Source organism: Oncorhynchus keta, chromosome 20 (genome assembly GCF_023373465.1).
Source record: "Oncorhynchus keta strain PuntledgeMale-10-30-2019 chromosome 20, Oket_V2, whole genome shotgun sequence".
Lineage (NCBI taxonomy): Eukaryota > Metazoa > Chordata > Actinopteri > Salmoniformes > Salmonidae > Oncorhynchus > Oncorhynchus keta.
This window is the reverse complement of record NC_068440.1, coordinates 32,167,184-32,191,671: the sequence shown is the minus strand read 5'-3', so window position 1 is coordinate 32,191,671 and position 24,488 is coordinate 32,167,184. Positions and strand designations below refer to the sequence as shown.

The 24,488-nt window shown below is 45.5% G+C and overlaps 1 protein-coding gene across 1 annotated transcript in view; it reads right to left on the bottom strand.

Moving 5' to 3' along the window:
• Positions 1 to 2,882: 2,882 nt before the first annotated feature.
• The window catches only part of LOC118399002 (gamma-aminobutyric acid type B receptor subunit 2-like), a 448,447-nt gene continuing 426,841 nt past the window's right edge, over positions 2,883 to 24,488 (bottom strand). The window contains exons 15-19 of the mRNA XM_052472644.1: positions 24,150 to 24,374; positions 23,716 to 23,898; positions 16,015 to 16,144; positions 11,771 to 11,888; positions 2,883 to 6,073 (exon numbers count right to left, since the gene is read on the bottom strand). Coding sequence (XP_052328604.1) covers positions 5,908 to 6,073; positions 11,771 to 11,888; positions 16,015 to 16,144; positions 23,716 to 23,898; positions 24,150 to 24,374 — 822 coding nt within the window. The 3' untranslated portion in view covers positions 2,883 to 5,907. The remainder of the gene's footprint in view (positions 6,074 to 11,770; positions 11,889 to 16,014; positions 16,145 to 23,715; positions 23,899 to 24,149; positions 24,375 to 24,488) is intronic.

Sequence of the window (24,488 nt, the reverse complement as noted above, 5' to 3'; positions counted from 1 at the left end):
TTATATCAGATCTGCGCGAGTTGACATCCCTATAACGGTTGTTTTGGAGGTGGAACTGTGTTGGAGCTGTCAAATCCACAAGCGGCTGTTTGCGTCACTTTATCGCGGACACTGCCATTGGACGCAACGAAACCACACCCGACATTCAGACAAAGCCCACGCAGCTGTGTTAAAGTTCAAAAACTCAAATGCGTGATGTTCCGTTATCTACACCTCAATTAGGCTATACATCCCTCCGCTCCAAATGAACATGAAAACATGTCATTATTTCTATCATCAATAGAGTCTGCACTTTCTATCGGCGTTATGAACTTCTAACATGGTAGGGATAGTAAGGGCGTGATTGGCGATTTTACAGTTCATACCGCAGTTACACCTGTAAAGCATCTGCTATGCGGATGTCGCCCAACACAGCTTAACATTGAATCGAGGCCTTCGACAACCTTGCCTTGTGGATAAAACAGTTGTTTTAATTGCCGTTATAATGAACATAACTGAGATCACAATAACAAAAACATGAACACGAACTGTGCTTTACTTGACCTCCTATTTCTTTAAAAGCTCTATGTAAAGAGCACTGGCCTAAGGGTAGACAACAGTACATAAATAGGCCTCTGAATACGGGCAGACTGAAACAATCTGGAGGTCTTTACCCTATTAGGCTTTTTGAATTGATCCAAACAAAGCTTTTATAGAGTTATTTTCAGTCTCACTTTATTTGACGATGATGTGAAAAGTAAAGGCTGTCCAATGACATTCAGACATTTTAAAGAAGAATTCTGTTCAAAACGCCCCATAACAACCGATATGGTTCCAAAATGTTATTGTGTTCCAGTGTGATACTTATTTCATACACGTTTTCATATCTATCTCAACTGTACATACCATAGTTACAGATACTGTAAATTAAAAAATGTTTCCAATGAGTTCCAAGTATCATCGTGGCCATTGTGAACATCAAGGTTTCTTATGAAAAATCTAGGTTTAGAACATAAAGATTGGTATATATATTTCTCTATGTTTCTGGAATAATAAAACAAGTTATTGCCCTTCTCATACATGTTATATTTTGCATTTAACATAAGGTTATGAAATTGAACTTAAATTCTACAATGTGTATGGAATACCACATGTTCAATTGACAAAAACATTAACAGAATGATGTTTATTTTTATATACAGTACCAGTCAAATGTTTGGACACACCTACTCATTCAAGGGTTTTTCTTTGTTTTGACTATTTTCTACATTGTAGAATAATAGTGAAGACGTCAAAACTATGAAATAACACATATGGAATCATGTAGTAACCAAAAATGTGTTTGTTAAATCAAAATATATTTTAGTTTCTTCAAAGTAGACACCCTTTGCGTTGATGACAGCTTTGCACACTTTTGGCATTCTCTCCAACAGTCTTGAAGGAGTTCCCACATATGCTGAGCACTTGTTGGCTGCTTTTCCTTCACTCTGCGGTCCAACTCATCCAAACCATCTCAATTGGGTTGAGGTTGGATGGTTGTGGAGGCCAGGTCATCTGATGCAGAACTCCATCACTCTCCTTTTCTTGGTCAAATAGCCCTTACACAACCTGGAGTTGTATTGGGTCATTGTCCTGTTGAAAAACAAATGATGATCCCACTAAGCGCAAACCAGATGGGATGGCATATCGCGCAGAATGCTGTGGTAGCCATGCTTGTTAAGTGTGCCTTGAATTCTAAATATCACAGACAGTGTTACCAGCAAAGCACCATTACACCTCCCCCTCCATGCTTCACGGTGGGAACCACACATGCTGAGATCATCCGTTCACCTACTCTGTGTCTCACAAAGACATGGCCGTTGGAACCAAAAATCACAAATTTGGACTCATCAGAATAAAGGACAGATTTCCACCGGTCTAATGTCCATCGCTTGTGTTTCTTGGCCCAAGCAAGTCTCTTATTATTATTGGTGTCCTTTAGTAGGGGTTTCTTTGCAGAAATTCAACCATGAAAGCTTGGTTCACGGCGTCTCCTCTGAACAGTTGATGTTGAGATGTGTCTGTTACTTGAACTCTGTGAAGCATTTATTTGGGCTGCAATTTCTGAGGTTGGTAACTAATGAAGTTATCCTCTGCAGCAGAGGTAATTCTGGGTCTTCCTTTCCTGTGGCGGTCCTCATGAGAACCAGTTTCGTCATAGCGCTTGATGGTTTTTACGACAGCACTTGAAGAAACATTCAAAGTTCTTGTAATTTACCGGATTGACTAACCTTCATGTCTTAAAGTAATGATAGACTGTCGTTTCTCTTTATTTGAGCTGTTCTTGCCATAATACGGACTTGGTCTTTGACCAAATAGCGCTGTCTTCTGTACACCACCGCTACCTTGTTACAACACAACTGATTGGCTTCAACCTAATAAAAATGAAAGAAATTCCACAAATGAACTTTTAACTTTTTTTTTTTCTTACTCCATAAAATACATTTAAAAAATATATAAAAAAAACATGGTTCCATATGTGTTATTTCATAGTTTTGATGTCTTCACTATTATTCTTCAATGTAGAAAATAATACAAATAAATACACCCTCGAACGAGTAGGTGTGTCCAAACTGTTGACTGGTACTGTATATATCTGACTGGTACTGTATATTTCTGACTGGTACTGTATATATCTGACTGGTACTGTATATTTCTGACTGGTACTGTATATTTCTGACTGGTACTGTATATTTCTCATATTATATTTTGTAATAGATTTTCCAGAAACCCTGATGATGATATATACAAAAAAAAAAAATATATATATATATATATATATATATATATACACACACACACACACACGTTTTTGACCTTTAAACTGATAGAAACCGAAGAACAGAGTAGCCCTGGCTAATACAGAACGTTAGCATGAAAAAGCAGTTTATTACCAGTTATTATGAGCCCTTTAACTACTAACATTGCATTTGAAGAACTATTGTTGCAGACGTTGAGAACAATTTTTAATTAATAATAGAAAATTAGGGCACATTGCAAATAAAAGTAACAGTACCTGATAAACAGCATTTGGCATTTTGTAAGAACAATAAATAGTGACTGTCAGATTCCATGAATGCTGAGAAAAGAACATTTTTGATGTGTTATTGACTGTTCTATAGGTTAATTCTGACACAGCTAACCAAAGCTATTACGTGTTGTACACTTATTGCCCTCAGCATCTTGCAGCATGTGTAATGCTGCATGTAGTTTACATTATATTGTGTGTGGGGGGGGGTGTCTCACTGAGAATCTTGGCTTTGACATTGACTGCTTGATGATGTCCTCTTAAAGACAGGATATAGAAATGAAACTGGCGTGACAGAAGAAACAGAGTGGATTTGTCACGACAGTCGTAAAAACAGGTAACTCCTATGTGAATGATACATTTTATTTCATGCCATCTTGAGAAAGCCAAATACCAAATATTTCATACATAAATCAACACCATCAGGGTATCAGCAAATTTTACACAATCACATATAATGTAATATATAAAATGTGTTTTTTTTTCTTTTTTCTGAAGGAACAACCAACCCCAGTGTCTCACTCACTCAGAAGTGACTGTGTTTCTCTGGTGGGCAAAGAGGGATGAGAAAGAAGCCTTTTCCCTTCATGGAGGACTGTGCTGCTGTGTTGCGGCTCTGGACAGCCCCATTGACTCCAGGCTAGGGGGAGGAGCTCAGACAGGAATTGACACCTGGATGTGTCCAATAGCAGTACTGTCTCCAACCTGCTCCTTCCCAACCATTCCTTGTCCTCCAATAGGCTTCCTCCTTGGCTGACAGACATCATCAGTGTTCAGACGCCAAGCTCAGCTCACAGAGCAGCCCACTCTCTGTAATGAGTTGTCCCCAAGTGATCTATCTCACCCTGTATATTCCAGGTGTTGGAGCATTGAATGGTTAAGAAGTCATGACAGGTTATACAATTTCCAGATGCGTTACAGATTCTTGTTGAGTTAATTTAGCCTGGCCCACACCATTACCACCACTACCTACTGGGCCTGGTGTATACTGTGGCTCCTGCAGGGTACAGGATATGACTACAAGCACAGAGCTCAACGAACGCCTTTTAAAAACTAAAACTGAAACCAAGACACCAATGGTGAAATATATGCTGAAACAAATCTAGACTTTTGATGATGATACTTAGCTTTTTGGTGGATTTCGTCCACTTTGTGTTTTTCTTGTTCTTGTGACAACAGTTGTACAAATAAAATGACGATAGCTAGCTATGTCTACGGCCCCATTTTAGTCCAAGAAATGATCTTTGGGCCAACTGTACAGAAATACATTTCTATAGCAACTCTGATGTATATTCCACTGTTGCTAGGTGATTTAGAGTTGCTTCTCCCAGTCTGTGGTTCAATTGTTGTGGTCGGTTCTGTGGTCTCCATCGGCGCCATTTCTGCTCAAACCACATCTGGATAGGGTTCACATATGGCTCACGTATCTTCCACTTGCCATTTTGGTCATTGACATTTAGATAAACGAATTGAAACAGCTTAAAGGGACTTAATTTCACGGTTTCAAAACTACTGATGAAACCGAAATGGCAAACCCACATCCTCATTACGATCTGAATGTATGTCTTGTCAACAGAACCTCTGTCCAAGTCTTCGATCTCCGTTTCTCACCACTTTTGATGCTGTCTGACCCTGCACCTATTTCATTGACTTATGAAAAGTATATTCATGAGAAAGATGCTTCTTTATCCTCACTACAGCCAGATAATGGAGCGACATCACAGTTTCTGGACCATTTACAGTGGTAATGGGAGCCTGTTTGGCGAGGCCTCGTCTGGACACGTAACATCACTAGGATACGGTGTGCACTCCTGTTTCCCTACAGGTGTGTTTGTGTGTGTGTGTGTGTGTGTGTCAACACATAGTGAACACGGAGAGTCATTACTATTGTCACTGTTTCCTGGAAATCTGTCCTGTTTGGTTCTGTTGCCTTCTAAAGGCATTCTACTATACTGTAGTATTTCATTGTTGTTTTGGAGGTCAATTACACTAGGGAAGTTGAAACACATTAAAGGCCTATGCAAAGAGATAGCATAATCTTTAAGAAAAATGAATGGTGCAAATGTAGCAAAGTGTCAAATAAGCTGTGTGCATATTACTCCACGTTAAAAGAATTGGCCCCTGGTGTCTTACCACAGTTTCCTAGTCACAGAAATTAGAGTAATCTTACTTCTTGCCATGAGCCAATCCATTTAACACAATTAACACACTACAATGATGCAGTAATATTACACAAACCAATTTGTCTTACATTTTGCTTTGTAGTTGGCCAGTTTTTACGGTTTCATTAGTTTTTCAGGACCTCCTACCCCTATACAGACCCCCACCCCCCCAATATGTTCATTCACAGCATACTCAAAGCTAACGGTACGTCAAAGTCAGAAAGTATGCTATTTACATGCTTGTTCACAATGGTGAATTTTGATGAATCCTACGTCAGTCCGGGCTGGAACTCTTTTGTTCCTATAGTAACGCCTCCCAGGCATTGACGTAGCTGAAATGCTCACGTTTTGACAGGCTCACACATAGTCCAGTGTATGACAAAATAAAAACAACAACATAAAAACCCTCCGAAGCAGATCCACCCCAGGTCTGGTCAGGTCCTCTGCTGTTGGGGTGGTGGGGTGAGACCAAAGGAGGTTGTTGCTCTGGATCGTGTGTCATTTGTAAGGTCCTCCTGTGCCCTCCCCCCTTCCCTTCCCATGGTTCTAGAGACCGAGGCATGACGAGTGGAACCAACTTCCCCCTCCCTGGTCCAACACACATATTATTCCAATGTTGCTGACAGCCTAAGCTAGGGTCTGCTTGTTGTTTTTAAAACACAGATGTCCTTTCTTGGAAGCGCCAGGGGAGACTGATGCTCACAGGCCTGAGACCATGACCCGGTAGGATGGGGGCATGTGTCTGTGCCGCGGGCTGGAGCCAGGGCTGGCGTTGGGGCTGGTACAGCTGGCATCCACCCCCCCTATGGAGGGTAGGTAGGCATGGTGCAGGATGGGGAGCTGCAACGAGAGCCTGCGCTGTATGCTGTGGACAGAGAGGTATAGCATGTTAAGTATCATTTAAGATCATTATATTCACCTGACTAATTACAAGTTTAAATTGAAAGAGTTGATGTCCCATGTGTGCTGTCAAAGTGCTAAACCCTGTACAATCTTTCTAAATTGATGTGGTGCTACATTGTGAACACACTGTACATACAGGACTATTTACATCCAGCCAGCTTCTGTATGTGCTGTTTCACTGTCAATAATTCAAATGGGCTTTTTGTACACCAGCACTTCTGATTACTGATGCAAAGAGGGCTGAATGACTGTACACTGTAGTTATAATACTGTAACAGTGTCACAACACAGTCAGTGACATCTCACTTCTCACTGGCATTACCGCACACAGTCGAAGAGTCCTCCCCCCTCCTCCGCCCCCACAGTAACACACCAGATCCTCCCAGTCCCCCTCCACCCCCACAGTAACACACCAGATCCTCCCAGTCCCCCTCCTCCACCCCCACAGTAACACACCAGATCCTCCCAGTCCCCCTCCACCCCCACAGTAACACACCAGATCCTCCCAGTCCCCCCCTCCACCCCCACAGTAACACACCAGATCCTCCCGGTCCCCCCTCCTCCACCCCCACAGTAACACACCAGAGCCCCCCGCCCCCCCCCCCTCCTCCACCCCCATAGTAACACACCAGATCCTCCCGGTCCCCCCCTCCTCCTCCACCCCCACAGTAACACACCAGAGCCCCCCAGTCCCCCCACCCCTCCACCCCCACAGTAACACACCAGATCCTCCCGGTCCCCCCCTCCTCCTCCAACCCCACAGTAACACACCAGATACTCCCGGTCCCCCCTCCTCCACCCCCACAGTAACACACCAGAGCCCCCCGGTCCCCTCCTCCACCCCCATAGTAACACACCAGATCCTCCCGGTCCCCCCTCCTCCTCCAACCCCACAGTAACACACCAGATACCTCCCGGTCCCCCCCCTCCTCCTCCACCCCCACAGTAACACACCAGAGCCCCCCCGGTCCCCCCTCCTCCTCCTCCTCCACAGTAACACACCAGATCCTCCCGGTCCCCCCCCTCCTCCACCTCCTCCACAGTAACACACCAGAGTCTACCCGGTCCCCCCCCCTCATCCACCCCCCACAGTAACACACCAGAGCCTCCCCAGCCCCCTCACCCCTCCTCCACCCCCACAGTAACACATCAGAGTCTCCCGGTCCTCTCCCCCTCCTCCTCCATCCCCACAGTAACACACCAGATCCTCCCGGTCCCCCTTCCTCCTCCACCCCCACAGTAACACACCAGAGTATCCCCCGGTCCCCTCCTCCTCCTCCTCCTCCTCCACAGTAACACACCAGATCCTCCCGGTCCCCCTCCTCCTCCTCCTCCACAGTAACACACCAGAGACTACCCGGTCCCCCCCCCCTCCTCATCCACCCCCACAGTAACACACCAGAGCCTCCCCAGCCCCTCCCCTCCTCCTCCACCCCCCACAGTAACACATCAGAGTCTCCCCGGTCCTCTCCCCCCTCCTCCTCCATCCCCACAGTAACACACCAGATCCTCCCGGTCCCCCCTTCCTCCTCCACCCCCACAGTAACACACCAGAGTATCCCCGGCCCCCCCTCTCCACCCCCCACAGTAACACACCAGAGCCTCCCCAGCCCCCCACCCCTCCTCCACCCCCTACAGTAACACACCAGAGCCTCCCCGGTCCCCTCCCCCTCCTCCTCCACCGCCCACAGTAACACACCAGCGCCTCCCGGTCCCCCCCCCCTCCTCCTCCACCCCCCACAGTAACACACCAGAACCTCCCTGGTCCCCTCCCCCTCCTCCTCCACCCCCACAGTAACACACCAGAGCCTCCCGGGCCCCTCCTCCTCCACCCCCACAGTAACACACCAGAGTCTCCCCGGTCCCCTCCCCTCCTCCTCCACCCCCACAGTAAAACACCAGAGCCTCCCCGGTCCCCTCCCCCTCCTCCTCCACCCCCACAGTAACACACCAGAGCCTCCCCGGTCCCCCTCCCCTCCTCCTCCACCCCCACAGTAACACACCAGAGCCTCCCCGGTCCCCTCCCCCTCCTCCTCCACCCCTCACAGTAACACACCAGAGCCTCCCCGGTCCCCCTCCCCCCTCCTCCTCCACCCCCACAGTAACACACCAGAGCCTCCCCGGTCCCCTCCTCCTCCACCCCCCACAGTAACACACCAGAGTCTCCCCGGTCCCCTCCCCCCTCCTCCTCCACCCCCACAGTAAAACACCAGAGCCTCCCGGTCCCCTCCCCCTCCTCCTCCACCCCTCACAGTAACACACCAGAGCCTCCCCGGTCCCCCTCCCCCTCCTCCTCCACCCCCTCACAGTAACACACCAGAGCCTCCCGGTCCCCCTCCCCCACCTCCTCCACACCCCAGAGTAACACACCAGAGCCTTCCCGGTCCCCCTCCCCCTCCTCCTCCACCCCCAGAGTATCACACCAGAGCCTTCCCGGTCCCCTCCTCCTCCTCCACCCCCACAGTAACACACCAGAACCTCCCCGGTCCCCTCCCCCTCCTCCTCCACCCCCACAGTAACACACCAGAGCCTCCCCGGTCCCCTCCCCCCCCCTCCTCCACCCCCCACAGTAACACACCAGCGTCTCCCCGGTCCCCTCCCCCTCCTCCTCCACCCCCCACAGTAACACACCAGCGTCTCCCCGGTCCCCTTCCTCCTCTACCCCCACAGTATCACACCAGAGTCTACCCGGTCCCCCCTCATCCACCCCCACAGTAACACACCAGAGCCTCCCCAGCCCCCCCCCCCTCCTCCACCCCCCACAGTAACACACCAGCGTCTCCCCGGTCCCCTCCCCCTCCTCCTCTACCCCCCACAGTATCACACCAGCGTCTCCCCGGTCCCCTCCCCCCTCCTCCTCTACCCCCCACAGTAACACACCAGCGTCTCCCCGGTCCCCTCCCCCCTCCTCCTCTACCCCCCACAGTAACACACCAGCGTCTCCCCGGTCCCCTCCCCCCTCCTCCTCTACCCCCCACAGTATCACACCAGAGCCTCCCTGGTCCCTCCTCTCTACTCCTCTCCACTAACCCATAATCCACTCCGTGCTTTGGAGATCTTCTGACAAAAATAAAATGTCATGTCATGACAGCTCACACCGCACCTCTCTGCTAGAGCCATTGCTTTTCAAGCCGATTACCTAACCAAATGGCAGTTATGTAAATATAGAAAAAACATGTCCTTCACTAGCTCAAAGTCTTTCAATTCTGCCAACTTTCAAAAGAGACCAGTGAATTGTTTCACAGGTTGCTGTACATGTTTCTTGATGAAATAACACTTTATTGACATGGGAAACATATGTTTACATTGCCAAAGTAAGTAGAATAGATAATAAACAAAAATGAAATAAACAATATAAAATTAACATTAAACATTACCCTCACAGAAGTTCCAAAAGAATGCAGACATTTCAAATATCATATTATGTCTATATACAATGTAGTAACAATGTGCAAATAGAGTACAAAAGGGAAAATAAATCAACATAAATATGGGTTGTATTTACAATGGTGTTTGTTCTTCACTGGTTGCCCTTTTCTTCTGGCAACAGGTCACACATCTTGCTGCTGAAATATGTGTCTCTAATATGGGCATATATTTGGCAGGAGGTTAGGAAGTGCAGCTCAGTTCAAACTCATTTTGTGGGCAGTGTGCACATAGCCTGTCTTCTCTTGAGAGCCAGGTCTGCCTACGGCAGCCTCTCTCAATAGCAAGGCCATGCTCACTGAGTCTGTACATAGTCAAAGCTTTCCTTAATTGTGGGCCAGTCACAGTGGTCAGGTATTCTGCCACTGTGTACTCCCTGTTTAAGGCCAAATAGCATTCTAGTTTGCACAGTTTTTGTTATTTCTTTCCAATGTGTGAAGTATTTTTATTTATTTTCTAATGATTTGGTTGGGTCTAATTGTGTTGCTGTCCTGGGGCTCTGTGGGGTGTGTTTGTGTTTGTGAACAGAGCCCCAGGACCAGCTTGCTTAGGGGAGTTTTCTCCAGGTTCATCTCGCTGTAGGTGATGGCTTTGTTATGGAAGGTTTGGGAATCACCTCCCTCCCACCATGTGATCAAACATTCATGTGGTGTGCGAATAACTCAGTGTTCTTCCACTTCTTCTGTCTCCCCAGTCTATTTTCAACCCCTGCTGCTACTGCTGCTTCCAACCGTAGCCGTAAATCACTCGTTACATAAGCTCTGTGACTCTCTCATGGATCCTCCCTCTTGGTTCCTCTCCCTCCTTCTCATGTCCTCTCTCTATCATGTAATTTCTGTCTCCCTCTCTCTATCCGTTTTCTGCTCTCTCTATCCGTTTTCTGCTCTCTCTATCCGTTTTCTGCTCTCTCTATCCGTTTTCTGCTCTCTCTATCCGTTTTCTGCTCTCTCTCTTCTGTGTCTTCTCTATCATGATTCCCCTCTCTGTTCCTCTCATGTCACCACTCACTCACTCACTCACTCACTCACTCACTCACTCACTCACTCACTCACTCACTCACTCACTCACTCACTCACTCACTCACTCAGGGGGAGGGAGACTCACTGACTCAGGAGGGGACTCAATCAGGGGAGTGTTCTCTCTAGGGGAATCCCAGTTAGATGAACGTCAGGAGGGGAGGAGGGGAGAGCTTGGAGGATGAGGGAAAGGGGAGGAGGGGAGAGCGGCAATGTGAGGGGAGGAGGGGAGAGCAGTCACTGTGAGGGGGAGGGGAGGGCGGTCACTGTGAGGGGAGGAGGGGAGAGCGGTCACTGTGAGGGGAGGAGGGGAGAGCGGTCACTGTGAGGGGAGGAGGGGAGAGCGGTCACTGTGAGGGGAGGAGGGGAGAGCGGTCACTGTGAGGGGAGGAGGGGAGAGCGGTCACTGTGAGGGGAGGAGGGGAGAGCAGTCACTGTGAGGGGAGGAGGGGAGAGCGGTCACTGTGAGGGGAGGAGGGGAGAGCGGTCACTGTGAGGGGAGGAGGGGAGAGCGGTCACTGTGAGGGGAGGAGGGGAGAGCGGTCACTGTGAGGGGAGGAGGGGAGAGCGGTCACTGTGAGGGGAGAGCGGTCACTGTGAGGGGAGGGGTCAGGAGGGGAGAGCGGTCACTGTGAGGGGAGGAGGGGAGAGCGGTCACTGTGAGGGGAGGAGGAGGGAGAAGAGGAGGCTCTCAATGATGCTTTAAACTATTTTTTTTCCCTCTCTGATGAAGTCGACATGCCCCAGCCTGCTCATGAATAATAAGTGACGGTAGCTCTTTATTTGTCAGCTGAGTGTGTTATGAGTGTTCTGGACCGCCACGTTTTAAGAGTTGGGACAACATGCAGTCAGCTGTGCTCTGCTGGCTATATATATATATGTGTGTGTGTGTGTGTGTGTGTGTGTGTGTGTGTGTGTGTGTGTGTGTGTGTGTGTGTGTGTGTGTGTGTGTGTGTGTGTGTGTGTGTGTGTGTGTGTGTGTGTGTGTGTGTGTGTGTGTGTGTGAGTGTGTGGGAGGGGGAGAGAGTGTGTGTAGATGATTGGGATGTTATATTGGTCCATCTTTTACAGAGCTGGTTGCCAGAGCAACCGCCATGCAGTGCTGGTGGTGGAGGCAATACATCTGATGTCTCGTCTGCAAAAAAAGACAACAGTAGGAGGAAAAAGGGGGGAGGAAAAAGGAGGAGGGAGGAGGGATACTTTTGAGGAGAACTCACTGTTCAGGTGAGTTGATATCCTCCAGAGGACCTCTGTTTATTCTGGAAGGATCCATGGAGCCCCACTGGGCCTGAGGCTTCTGCTCAAGATGATTCTTCACTATCGATTTCTCCCCCTCTGCAGAGACACGGAGAGATGACACAGCAAACAGGATCAATCCCCATACAGGCTGTCACACCATGCCATAAAATGACTCCCTATTCTCTACAACACAGTAGGAACACTGTGCTTTCCATGACATAGACTGACGAGGTGAATACAGGTGAAAGCTATGATCCCTTTTTGATGTCACTTGATAAATCCATTTCAAATCAGTGTATATGGAAGGGAGGAGACAGGTTAAAGAAGGATTTTTAAGCCTTGAGACAATTGAGACATGGATTGTGTTACGTGTGTCATTCAGAGGGTGAATGGGCAAGACAAAATATTTAAGTGTCTTTGAACGCGGTATGATAGTAGGTGCCAGGCGCACCGGTTTGTGTGAAACCCAGCAGGTGGTGTATCAAGAATGGTCCACCACCCAAAGTACTTCCAGCCAACTGGACACAACTGTAGGAAGCATTGGGCCAGCATCCCTGTGGAACGCTTTCAACGCCTTGCAGCGTCCATGTCCTGACCAATTGAGGCTGTTCTGAGAGCAGAAATGGGGGAGCTGCACCTCAATATTAGGATGTACTGTACACTCAGTGTAGTTCACTACCTTTGACCAGGACCCGATAGGATTCCAATAGAGCTCTGGGCAAAAGTAGTGCACTATATAGGGAATAGTATGCCATTGGTATGTCCCCTATGCCTGGTTCAGATCACAACACCTGAGAAGCTAAGGACACTGAAGAATGTACCACCATCAGTCATACTAATAATGATAGATAGTATTACAATGTCAAGCATTCTCTCAAAGCAACTGCTAAGTATGAAAATATTGACTGTGAAGATTCTAGGATCTTCATTTGCCTGTAACAGCGTCACTGTCGGGCATTACATCACTGATACAGTATCTGTCGGGCATTACATCACTGATACAGTATCTGTCGGGCATTGCATCACTGATACAGTATCTGTCGGGCATTACATCACTGATACAGTATCTGTCAGGCATTACATCACTGATACAGTATCTGTCAGGCATTACATCACTGATACAGTATCTGTCGGACATTACATCACTGATACAGTATCTGTCGGGCATTACATCACTGATACAGTATCTGTCGGGCATTACATCACTGATACAGTATCTGTCGGACATTACATCACTGATACAGTATCTGTCGGGCATTACATCACTGATACAGTATCTGTCGGACATTACATCACTGATACAGTATCTGTCGGGCATTACATCACTGATACAGTATCTGTCGGGCATTACATCACTGATACAGTATCTGTCGGACATTACATCACTGATACAGTATCTGTCGGGCATTATACATCACTGATACAGTATCTGTCGGGCATTACATCACTGATACAGTATCTGTCGGACATTACATCACTGATACAGTATCTGTCGGGCATTACATCACTGATACAGTATCTGTCGGGCATTACATCACTGATACAGTATCTGTCGGGCATTACTTTAAAGGCAGCAGCAAACAAAGACAACACTTCTGTTTTGTGTGTTCAACACATGCTAAATGGAGCTCTGCTGGTAGCACAATGAGACAGATAGAGAGAGAGAGCGCTTCTTGATGTTGTGGAAAATATTTTAGTCCAGGGGGGAAACAGCCTGACAGGATTCTAGTGTTGTTCTCTCGTCGCCGTGGGAGACAGACGGTGAGTGTGAACACAGTTGTTATCAAAGTAAACAGGCTTATCAGTGTTTCAAGCGCCACCTGGAGAGCCCCAAAATGAGCACCTTTTGTGTCCTGTTATTCCTCTCCAGTTGACCCAGATCTTCACCTCTTAGCATAACATTGACCTGATTGGACGATCACACTGTGGCATTGTGTATCCGAAATGTGCGTCTGAAGAGGAGGATACAGGAGCGCATGTCTAAACATAGCATAGTGGATTCATATGGATTGCATTGCGGCGGTAAATGATTTATTAATGTGAGCAATTCACGGTATAATGCTATTTGGAAATTAATAATATATAAACCCAGCTCTGAAAACAATGTTGGTGGGATGGTGTCAAAAGAGCAATTTACTGTCACAGGTCACTATCTCTTGTGCCCTGAGAGATAACCTCACAGTAATATGAATGTCTTCTGAACTCTGTAACTACTCTCCAGATCCTTTACGGCACCCATATTAGGTTCCTCAATTGTCTTATGAAACTCTCAAACTTGTCAACTGACTGCTAACAACTGTAGTAGTTGAGGACTACGTATTTTAACTGGCCTGACAACTGAGGCAATTCCTAATATGGATGCCGTGGTCAGTCAACCCCACCGCTCTACCTTCAAGTCCAAACCATGTGCTAATGAATATTCATGCACTATGGAGAGTGTTCTTTGTACTTGGTTGTGATTGTACTCTTATAACAGCCCCTCATTCACAGCCCAAATGCATTTAGTCCAGCCAGTTTCATGAATACTGAAGGCTGAGGTAGAGATATGGACGTGGTGATGTTCTCTACAATGTGGCTGAATCCTCATGGTGAATAGAATGACCCATTTATATTTCTCTATATGTCTGTCAGTCTAAATGCTGAACAGAAGCTTATCATTGAGCAATCGACAAACTTAGGTTCAGGGTACTGTAGTCCTGAACTACGAGAGAGGTCTTTGGCCTGGTTTGCTAACTACCTCTCTCAAAGAGTGCAGTGTATAAAGTCAGAACATCTGCTGTCTCAGCCACTGCCTGTCACCAAAGGTGTACCCCAAGGCTCGATCCTAGGCCCCACTCTCTACTTAATTTACATCAACAACTAGGCTCAGGCAGTAGGAAGCTCTCATCCATTTATATGCAGATGATAGTCTTATACTCAGCTGGCCCCTCCCCAGATTTTGTGTTAAACGCTCTACAAAAAGCTTTCTTAGTGTCCAACCAGCTTTCTCTGCCCTTAACCTTTGGTAAGTAGAATGCCCCTTTCTCCACAGATGTGATTACTACCTCTGAGGAATTAGAGCTTAAGATGGTACTTGGGAGTATGGCTAGACGGTACACTGTCCTTCTCTCAGCACATATCAAAGCTGCAGGCTAAAGTTAAATCGAAACTTGGTTTCCACTATCGTAATCACTCCTCTTTCACCCCAGATGTCAAACTAACCCTGATTCAGATGAACATACTACTCATGCTAGATTACGGAGACGTAATTTATAGATCGGCAGGTAAGGGTGCTCTCGAGCGGCTAGATGGTCTTTACCATTCGGCCATCAGAATTGCCACCAATGCTCCTTGTAGGACACATCACTGCACTCTATACTCTGTAAACTGGTCATCTCTGTATACCGGTCCCAAGACCCACTGGTTGATGCTTATTTATAAAACCCTCTTAGGCCTCACTCCCCCTATCTGAGATACCTACTGCAGCCCTCATCCTCAACATACAACACCTGTTCTGCCAGTCACATTCTGTTAAAGGTCCCCAAAGCACACACATCCCTGGGTCGGTCGTTGCAGCTGGTGACTGGAACTAGCTACAACAAACACTTAAACTGGACAGTTTTATCTCAATCTCTTCATTCAAAGATTCAATCATGGACACTCTTACTGATAGTTGTGGCTACTTTGCGTCATGTATTGTTGTCTCTATCCTTCTTGAGCCTTTGTGCTGTTGTCTGTGACCAATAATGTTTGTACCCTGTTTTGTGCTGCTGCCATGTTGTGCTGCTGCCATGTTGTGTTGCTACCATGTTGTTGTCATGTTGTGTTGCTACCATGCTGTGTTGTTGTTTTAGGTCTCTCTTTATGTTGTGTTGTCGCTCTTGTCATGAAGTGTGTTTTGTCCTATATTTTTATATTATTTTTATTTTTAATCCCAGCCCCCTTTTTGCCTTTTGGTAGGCTGTCATTGTAAATAAGAATTTGCCCTTAACTGACTTGCCTAGTTCAATAAAGGTTCAATAAAAAAATACAAAATAAAAATAGTTGTCATGCTGTTCCCTATCTATGAGGAGAGCACAGCTGTTTTACCTGGGACAGATGAATACAACTCTTCAGAGAGAATCATGTGCAGCAGCAGCAGCAGTCCGTGCTGACAGAGGTGAGTCTGTCTGTTCTAATGAGGGAGGAATATGTGGGAGGTGATGCTGTAGAAGTGTGAACAAAAGCAGCAGTGGTCAGTCACCTTTTCCGTCGGTGAAGTTGCGTATGCTGAGGATGTTGTTGACGTCTCCGTAGTGGTTCTGCTTGATGTACGGGGTCTTCTCTGGGGTGTCCTGCAGCTGCATGGTCACCTCTTCCAGTTCCTTATCCAACTGCACAGACAACGTTTACTTTATGGGGTTAAAATAGTGTTTAAGTTGTTAACATAATGTTAAAATGGTGTTTAAGATGTTGACATAATGTTTAAGATGTTGACATAATGTTTAAGATGTTGACATAATGTTTAAGAGGTTAAAATAGTTTTCAACTTTGGGAGTAATGATTAATACATGTTGAACAAATGGTTTGTAAATGCCTTAAATGCCTTATAAATGGTTTATTATGGACCCTTAAAACAAAGTGTTACCCATTTGTTAAAATATAGTGAAATAGTGATGGGGAAGAAACTGCAAGGACAGATGAGGGTTGCCTACTGAAATGTATTCATTTTCATCAGAAAGAAACCTTTTCTATTCAACTCCATTGTACTTTAAGAGTGGTGTTAGGAACAACTACAAGGGCTACTCTTACTCTTTATCAGGATGGTGTTAGGAACAACTACAAGGGCTACTCTTACTCTTTATCAGGATGGTGTTAGGAACAACTACAAGGGCTGCTCTTACTCTTTATCAGGATGGTGTTAGGAACAACTACAAGGGCTACTCTTACTCTTTATCAGGATGGTGTTAGGAACAACTACAAGGGCTGCTCTTACTCTTTATCAGGATGGTGTTAGGAACAACTACAGGGGCTACTCTTACTCTTTATCAGGATGGTGTTAGGAACAACTACAAGGGCTACTCTTACTCTTTATCAGGATGGTGTTAGGAACAACTACAAGGGCTACTCTTACTCTTTATCAGGATGGTGTTAGGAACAACTACAGGATGGTGTTAGGAACTAAGGGCTACTCTTACTCTTTATCAGGATGGTGTTAGGAACAACTACAAGGGCTACTCTTACTCTTTATCAGGATGGTGTTAGGAACAACTACAAGGGCTACTCTTACTCTTTATCAGGATGGTGTTAGGAACAACTACAAGGGCTACTCTTACTCTTTATCAGGATGGTGTTAGGAACAACTACAAGGGCTACTCTTACTCTTTATCAGGATGGTGTTAGGAACAACTACAAGGGCTACTCTTACTCTTTATCAGGATGGTGTTAGGAACAACTACAAGGGCTACTCTTACTCTTTATCAGGATGGTGTTAGGAACAACTACAAGGGCTACTCTTACTCTTTATCAGGATGGTGTTAGGAACAACTACAAGGGCTACTCTTACTCTTTATCAGGATGGTGTTAGGAACAACTACAAGGGCTACTCTTACTCTTTATCAGGATGGTGTTAGGAACAACTACAAGGGCTACTCTTACTCTTTATCAGGATGGTGTTAGGAACAACTACAAGGGCTACTTTTATCAGGATGGTGTTAGGAACTTTATCAGGATGGTGTTAGGAACAACTACAAGGGCTACTCTTACTCTTTATCAGGATGGTGTTAGGAACAACTACAAGGGCTACTCTTACTCTTTATCAGGATGGTGTTAGGAACAACTACAAGGGCTACTCTTACTCTTTATCAGGATGGTGTTAGGAACAACTACAAGGGCTACTTACTCTTTATCAGGATGGTGTTAGGAACAACTACAAGGGCTACTCTTACTCTTTATCAGGATGGTGTTAGGAACAACTACAAGGGCTACTCTTACTCTTTATCAGGATGGTGTTAGGAACAACTACAAGGGCTACTCTTACTCTTTATCAGGATGGTGTTACAACTACAAGGGCTACTCTTACTCTTTATCAGGATGGTGTTAGGAACAACTACAAGGGCTACTCTTACTGGTTTATCAGGATGGTGTTAGGAACAACTACAAGGGCTACTCTTACTCTTTATCAGGATGGTGTTAGGAACAACTACAAGGGCTACTCTTACTCTTTATCAGGATGGTGTTAGGAACAACTACAAGGGCTACTCTTACTCTTTATCAGGATGGTGTTAGGAACAACTACAAGGGCTACTCTTACTCTTTATCAGGATGGTGTTAGGAACAACTACAAGGGCTACTCTTACTCTTTATCAGGATGGTGTTAGGAACAACTACAAGGGCTACTCTTACTCTTTATCAGGATGGTGTTAGGAACAACTACAAGGGCTACTCTTACTCTTTATCAGGATGGTGTTAGGAACAACTACAAGGGCTACTCTTACTCTTTATCAGGATGGTGTTAGGAACAACTACAAGGGCTACAAGGGCTCTTACTCTTTATCAGGATGGTGTTAGGAACAACTACAAGGGCTACTCTTACTCTTTATCAGGATGGTGTTAGGAACAACTACAAGGGCTACTCTTACTCTTTATCAGGATGGTGTTAGGAACAACTACAAGGGCTACTCTTACTCTTTATCAGGATGGTGTTAGGAACAACTACAAGGGCTACTCTTACTCTTTATCAGGATGGTGTTAGGAACAACTACAAGGGCTACTCTTACTCTTTATCAGGATGGTGTTAGGAACAACTACAAGGGCTACTCTTACTCTTTATCAGGATGGTGTTAAACAACTACAAGGGCTACTCTTACTCTTTATCAGGATGGTGTTAGGAACAACTACAAGGGCTACTCTTACTCTTTATCAGGATGGTGTTAGGAACAACTACAAGGGATGGTGTTAGGAACTACTCTTTACTCTTTATCAGGATGGTGTTAGGAACAACTACAAGGGCTACTCTTACTCTTTATCAGGATGGTGTTAGGAACAACTACAAGGGCTACTCTTACTCTTTATCAGGATGGTGTTAGGAACAACTACAAGGGCTACTCTTACTCTTTATCAGGATGGTGTTAGGAACAACTACAAGGGCTACTCTTACTCTTTATCAGGATGGTGTTAGGAACAACTACAAGGGCTACTCTTACTCTTTATCAGGATGGTGGTTAGGAACAACTACAAGGGCTACTCTTACTCTTTATCAGGATGGTGTTAGGAACAACTACAAGGGCTACTCTTACTCTTTATCAGGATGGTGTTAGGAACAACTCAAGGGCTACTCTTACTCTTTATCAGGATGGTGTTAGGAACAACTACAAGGGCTACTCTTACTCTTTATCAGGATGGTGTTAGGAACAACTACAAGGGCTACTCTTACTCTTTATCAGGATGGTGTTAGGAACAACACAAGGGGCTACTCTTACTCTTTATCAGGATGGTGTTAGGAACAACTACAAGGGCTACTCTTACTCTTTATCAGGATGGTGTTAGGAACAACTACAAGGGCTACTCTTACTCTTTATCAGGATGGTGTTAGGAACAACTACAAGGGCTACTCTTACTCTTTATCAGGATGGTGTTAGGAACAACTACAAGGGCTACTCTTACTCTTTATCAGGATGGTGTTAGGAACAACTACAAGGGCTACTCTTACTCTTTATCAGGATGGTGTTAGGAACAACTACAAGGGCTACTCTTACTCTTTATCAGGATGGTGTTAGGAACAACTACAAGGGCTACTTACTCTTTATCAGGATGGTGTTAGGAACAACTACAAGGGCTACTCTTACTCTTTATCAGGATGGTGTTAGGAACAACTACAAGGGCTACTCTTACTCTTTATCAGGATGGTGTTAGGAACAACTACAAGGGCTACTCTTACTCTTTATCAGGATGGTTTAGGAACAACTACAAGGGCTACTCTTATCAGGATGGTGTTAGGAACAACTACAAGGGCTACTCTTACTCTTTATCAGGATGGTGTTAGGAACAACTACAAGGGCTACTCTTACTCTTTATCAGGATGGTGTTAGGAACAACTACAAGGGCTACTCTTACTCTTTATCAGGATGGTGTTAGGAACAACTACAAGGGCTACTCTTACTCTTTATCAGGATGGTGTTAGGAACAACTACAAGGGCTACTCTTACTCTTTATCAGGATGGTGTTAGGAACAACTACAAGGGCTACTCTTACTCTTTATCAGGATGGTGTTAGGAACAACTACAAGGGCTACTCTTACTCTTTATCAGGATGGTGTTAGGAACAACTACAGGGGCTACTCTTATAGGATAGGACCTATTAGAGTGACAGGGTGGTGTTACTGGCAGATAGGACCTATTAGAGACCATTTATAGAGTGACAGGATGGTGTTACTGGCAGACAGGACTTATTAGAGACCATTTATAGAGTGACAGGATGGTGTTACTGGCAGACAGGACTTATTAGAGACCATTTATAGAGTGACAGGATGGTGTTACTGGCAGACAGGACTTATTAGAGACCATTTATAGAGTGACAGGATGGTGTTACTGGCAGACAGGACCTATTAGAGACCATTTATAGAGTGACAGGATGGTGTTACTGGCAGACAGGACCAACTAGAGACACTTTATAGATGGTGTTACTGGCAGACAGGACCTATTAGAGACCATTTATAGAGTGACAGGATGGTGTTACTGGCAGACAGGACCAACTAGAGACACTTTATAGATGGTGTTACTGGCAGACAGGACCTATTAGAGACCATTTATAGAGTGACAGGATGGTGTTACTGGCAGATAGGACCTATTAGAGACCATTTATAGAGTGACAGGATGGTGTTACTGGCAAACAGGACCTATTAGAGACCATTTATAGAGTGACAGGATGGTGTTACTGGCAAACAGGACCTATTAGAGACCATTTATAGAGTGACAGGGTGGTGTTACTGGCAAACAGGACCTATTAGAGACCATTTATAGAGTGACAGGATGGTGTTACTGGCAAACAGGACCTATTAGAGAAAATTTATAGAGTGACAGGATGGTGTTACTGGCAAACAGGACCTATTAGAGACCATTTATAGAGTGACAGGATGGTGTTACTGGCAAACAGGACCTATTAGAGACCATTTATAGAGTGACAGGATGGTGTTACTGGCAGACAGGACCAACTAGAGACACTTTATAGATGGTGTTACTGGCAGACAGGACCTATTAGAGACCATTTATAGAGTGACAGGATGGTGTTACTGGCAGACAGGACCAACTAGAGACACTTTATAGATGGTGTTACTGGCAGACAGGACCTATTAGAGACCATTTATAGAGTGACAGGATGGTGTTACTGGCAGACAGGACCAACTAGAGACACTTTATAGATGGTGTTACTGGCAGACAGGACCTATTAGAGACCATTTATAGAGTGACAGGATGGTGTTACTGGCAGACAGGACCAACTAGAGACACTTTATAGATGGTGTTACTGGCAGACAGGACCTATTAGAGACCATTTATAGAGTGACAGGATGGTGTTACTGGCAGACAGGACCAACTAGAGACACTTTATAGATGGTGTTACTGGCAGACAGGACCTATTAGAGACACTTTATAGATGGTGTTACTGGCAGACAGGACCTATTAGAGACAATTTATAGAGTGACAGGATGGTGTTACTGGCAGACAGGACCAACTAGAGACACTTTATAGATGGTGTTACTGGCAAACAGGACCTATTAGAGACCATTTATAGAGTGACAGGATGGTGTTACTGGCAAACAGGACCTATTAGAGACCATTTATAGAGTGACAGGATGGTGTTACTGGCAAACAGGACCTATTAGAGACCATTTATAGAGTGACAGGATGGTGTTACTGGCAGACAGGACCAGGACACTTTATAGATGGTGTTAGGCAGACAGGACCTATTTTTATAGAGTGACAGGATGGTGTTACTGGCAGACAGGACCAACTAGAGACACTTTATAGATGGTGTTACTGGCAGACAGGACCTATTAGAGACCATTTATAGAGTGACAGGATGGTGTTACTGGCAGACAGGACCAACTAGAGACACTTTATAGATGGTGTTACTGGCAGACAGGACCTATTAGAGACACTTTATAGATGGTGTTACTGGCAGACAGGACCTATTAGAGACCATTTATAGAGTGACAGGATGGTGTTACTGGCAAACAGGACCTATTAGAGACCATTTATAGAGTGACAGGATGGTGTTACTGGCAGACAGGACCAAATAGAGACACTTTATAGATGGTGTTACTGGCAGACAGGACCTATTAGAGACCATTTATAGAGTGACAGGATGGTGTTACTGGCAGACAGGACCAACTAGAGACACTTTATAGATGGTGTTACTGGCAGACAGGACCTATTAGAGACCATTTATAGAGTGACAGGATGGTGTTACTGGCAGACAGGACCAACTAGAGACACTTTATAGATGGTGTTACTGGCAGACAGGACCTATTAGAGACACTTTATAGATGGTGTTACTGGCAGACAGGACCTATTAGAGACCATTTATAGAGTGACAGGATGGTGTTACTGGCAAACAGGACCTATTAGAGACCATTTATAGAGTGACAGGATGGTGTTACTGGCAGACAGGACCTATTAGAGACCATTTATAGAGTGACAGGATGGTGTTACTGGCAAACAGGACCTATTAGAGACCATTTATAGAGTGACAGGATGGTGTTACTGGCAGACAGGACCTATTAGAGACCATTTATAGAGTGACAGGATGGTGTTACTGGCAAACAGGACCTATTAGAGACCATTTATAGAGTGACAGGATGGTGTTACTGGCAAACAGGACCTATTAGAGACCATTTATAGAGTGACAGGATGGTGTTACTGGCAGACAGGACCTATTAGAGACCATTTATAGAGTGACAGGATGGTGTTACTGGCAAACAGGACCTATTAGAGACCATTTATAGAGTGACAGGATGGTGTTACTGGCAGACAGGACCTATTAGAGACCATTTATAGAGTGACAGGATGGTGTTACTGGCAAACAGGACCTAATAGAGACCATTTATAGAGTGACAGGATGGTGTTACTGGCAAACAGGACCTATTAGAGACCATTTATAGAGTGACAGGATGGTGTTACTGGCAGACAGGACCTATTAGAGACCATTTATAGAGTGACAGGATGGTGTTACTGGCAAACAGGACCTATTAGAGACCATTTATAGAGTGACAGGATGGTGTTACTGGCAGACAGGACCTATTAGAGACCATTTATAGAGTGACAGGATGGTGTTACTGGCAAACAGGACCTATTAGAGACCATTTATAGAGTGACAGGATGGTGTTACTGGCAGACAGGACCTATTAGAGACCATTTATAGAGTGACAGGATGGTGTTACTGGCAGACAGGACCTATTAGAGACCATTTATAGAGTGACAGGATGGTGTTACTGGCAGACAGGACCTATTAGAGACACTTTATATAGTGACAGGATGGTGTTACTGGCAAACAGGACCTATTAGAGACACTTTATATATGGTGTTACTGGCAGACAGGACCTATTAGAGACACTTTATATAGTGACAGGATGGTGTTACTGGCAGACAGGACCAACTAGAGACACTTTATAGATGGTGCTACTGGCAGACAGGACCTATTAGAGACAAGGCAAGCTCTGAGAACACTGTCATTGCTGTTATGTCACGCAAACGTAAGACTCATAAAGAATACCATACTTTAGATAAATACAAAAAACAGGGTGTCTCTCTGGTCACATCAATAGGGACACGAGCGTTTCCTGACTGTGAAATTGAGAGAACTTTGGGGACTAAATGTAGGTAACAGGACTGGTGTGGTCGGGAGAGACTCCCTGGCCTCCTCATGCATGATGATGACATGACATAAGGCAGTATCACGATGATGTCACCTCTGTTATCTTCATGCGGAGGCGGTGGTTGTCGGTCTGCAGGCCGTCCAGTCTGGACGTGTTGGCCTGGTTCACACTGGTCACTGACGTGGACGTCTTGGAGTCCTCTTTCTTCTGGTTCGTGTTGAACTTTAACCTCCGGTTCTGAGTAGCTGCGTCTGGATTGGTCCTCATCGTGATGAACTGCAAGTTGTCATAATAAAGGGCAGTGGCTTAGAATGACAGGTTGAGGTGTCACACCACATTCCTCCTCTGATGTCATGTTACGTTTACTCATATCGAAATGTTTAAAAACAAGGGAAAGTATTTCATACAATCAGCAACATTATCACTTCTGAGATTCTCTTAGATTGCATGAATGCAGTGGGTTGAGAAGTTTCATGCCCCTTGGCTGGACAGGAAGGGGACAGTATACCATTTCCTGTGTTTCTTACCTTTGGTACAAACACCAGACAGAGAGTGATGGTGCTGCAGAAGATGATGACCAGAGCCACGATGCAGAACTGCACATTGGGCTGGTCTCGCGTGAGGAAGGACACGGCCGCCCCGATGATACACATGATGCCCACGTTGTACACACTCATCCCAATGTACTTGCTGTCATTCAGGGCCGGAATGCTCACATTCCTCGTCTCCCAAGCCAGGAAGCACCCAAACAACTGGAGGAGAGGATAGAAGAGAGGGAGAGAAGGGGAAGGATAAGAAAGGGAAAAGGAGGAGAGAGAGAAGACAGGAGAGAGAGGGGAAAGGAGAGGAGAGATGAGAGGACGGGA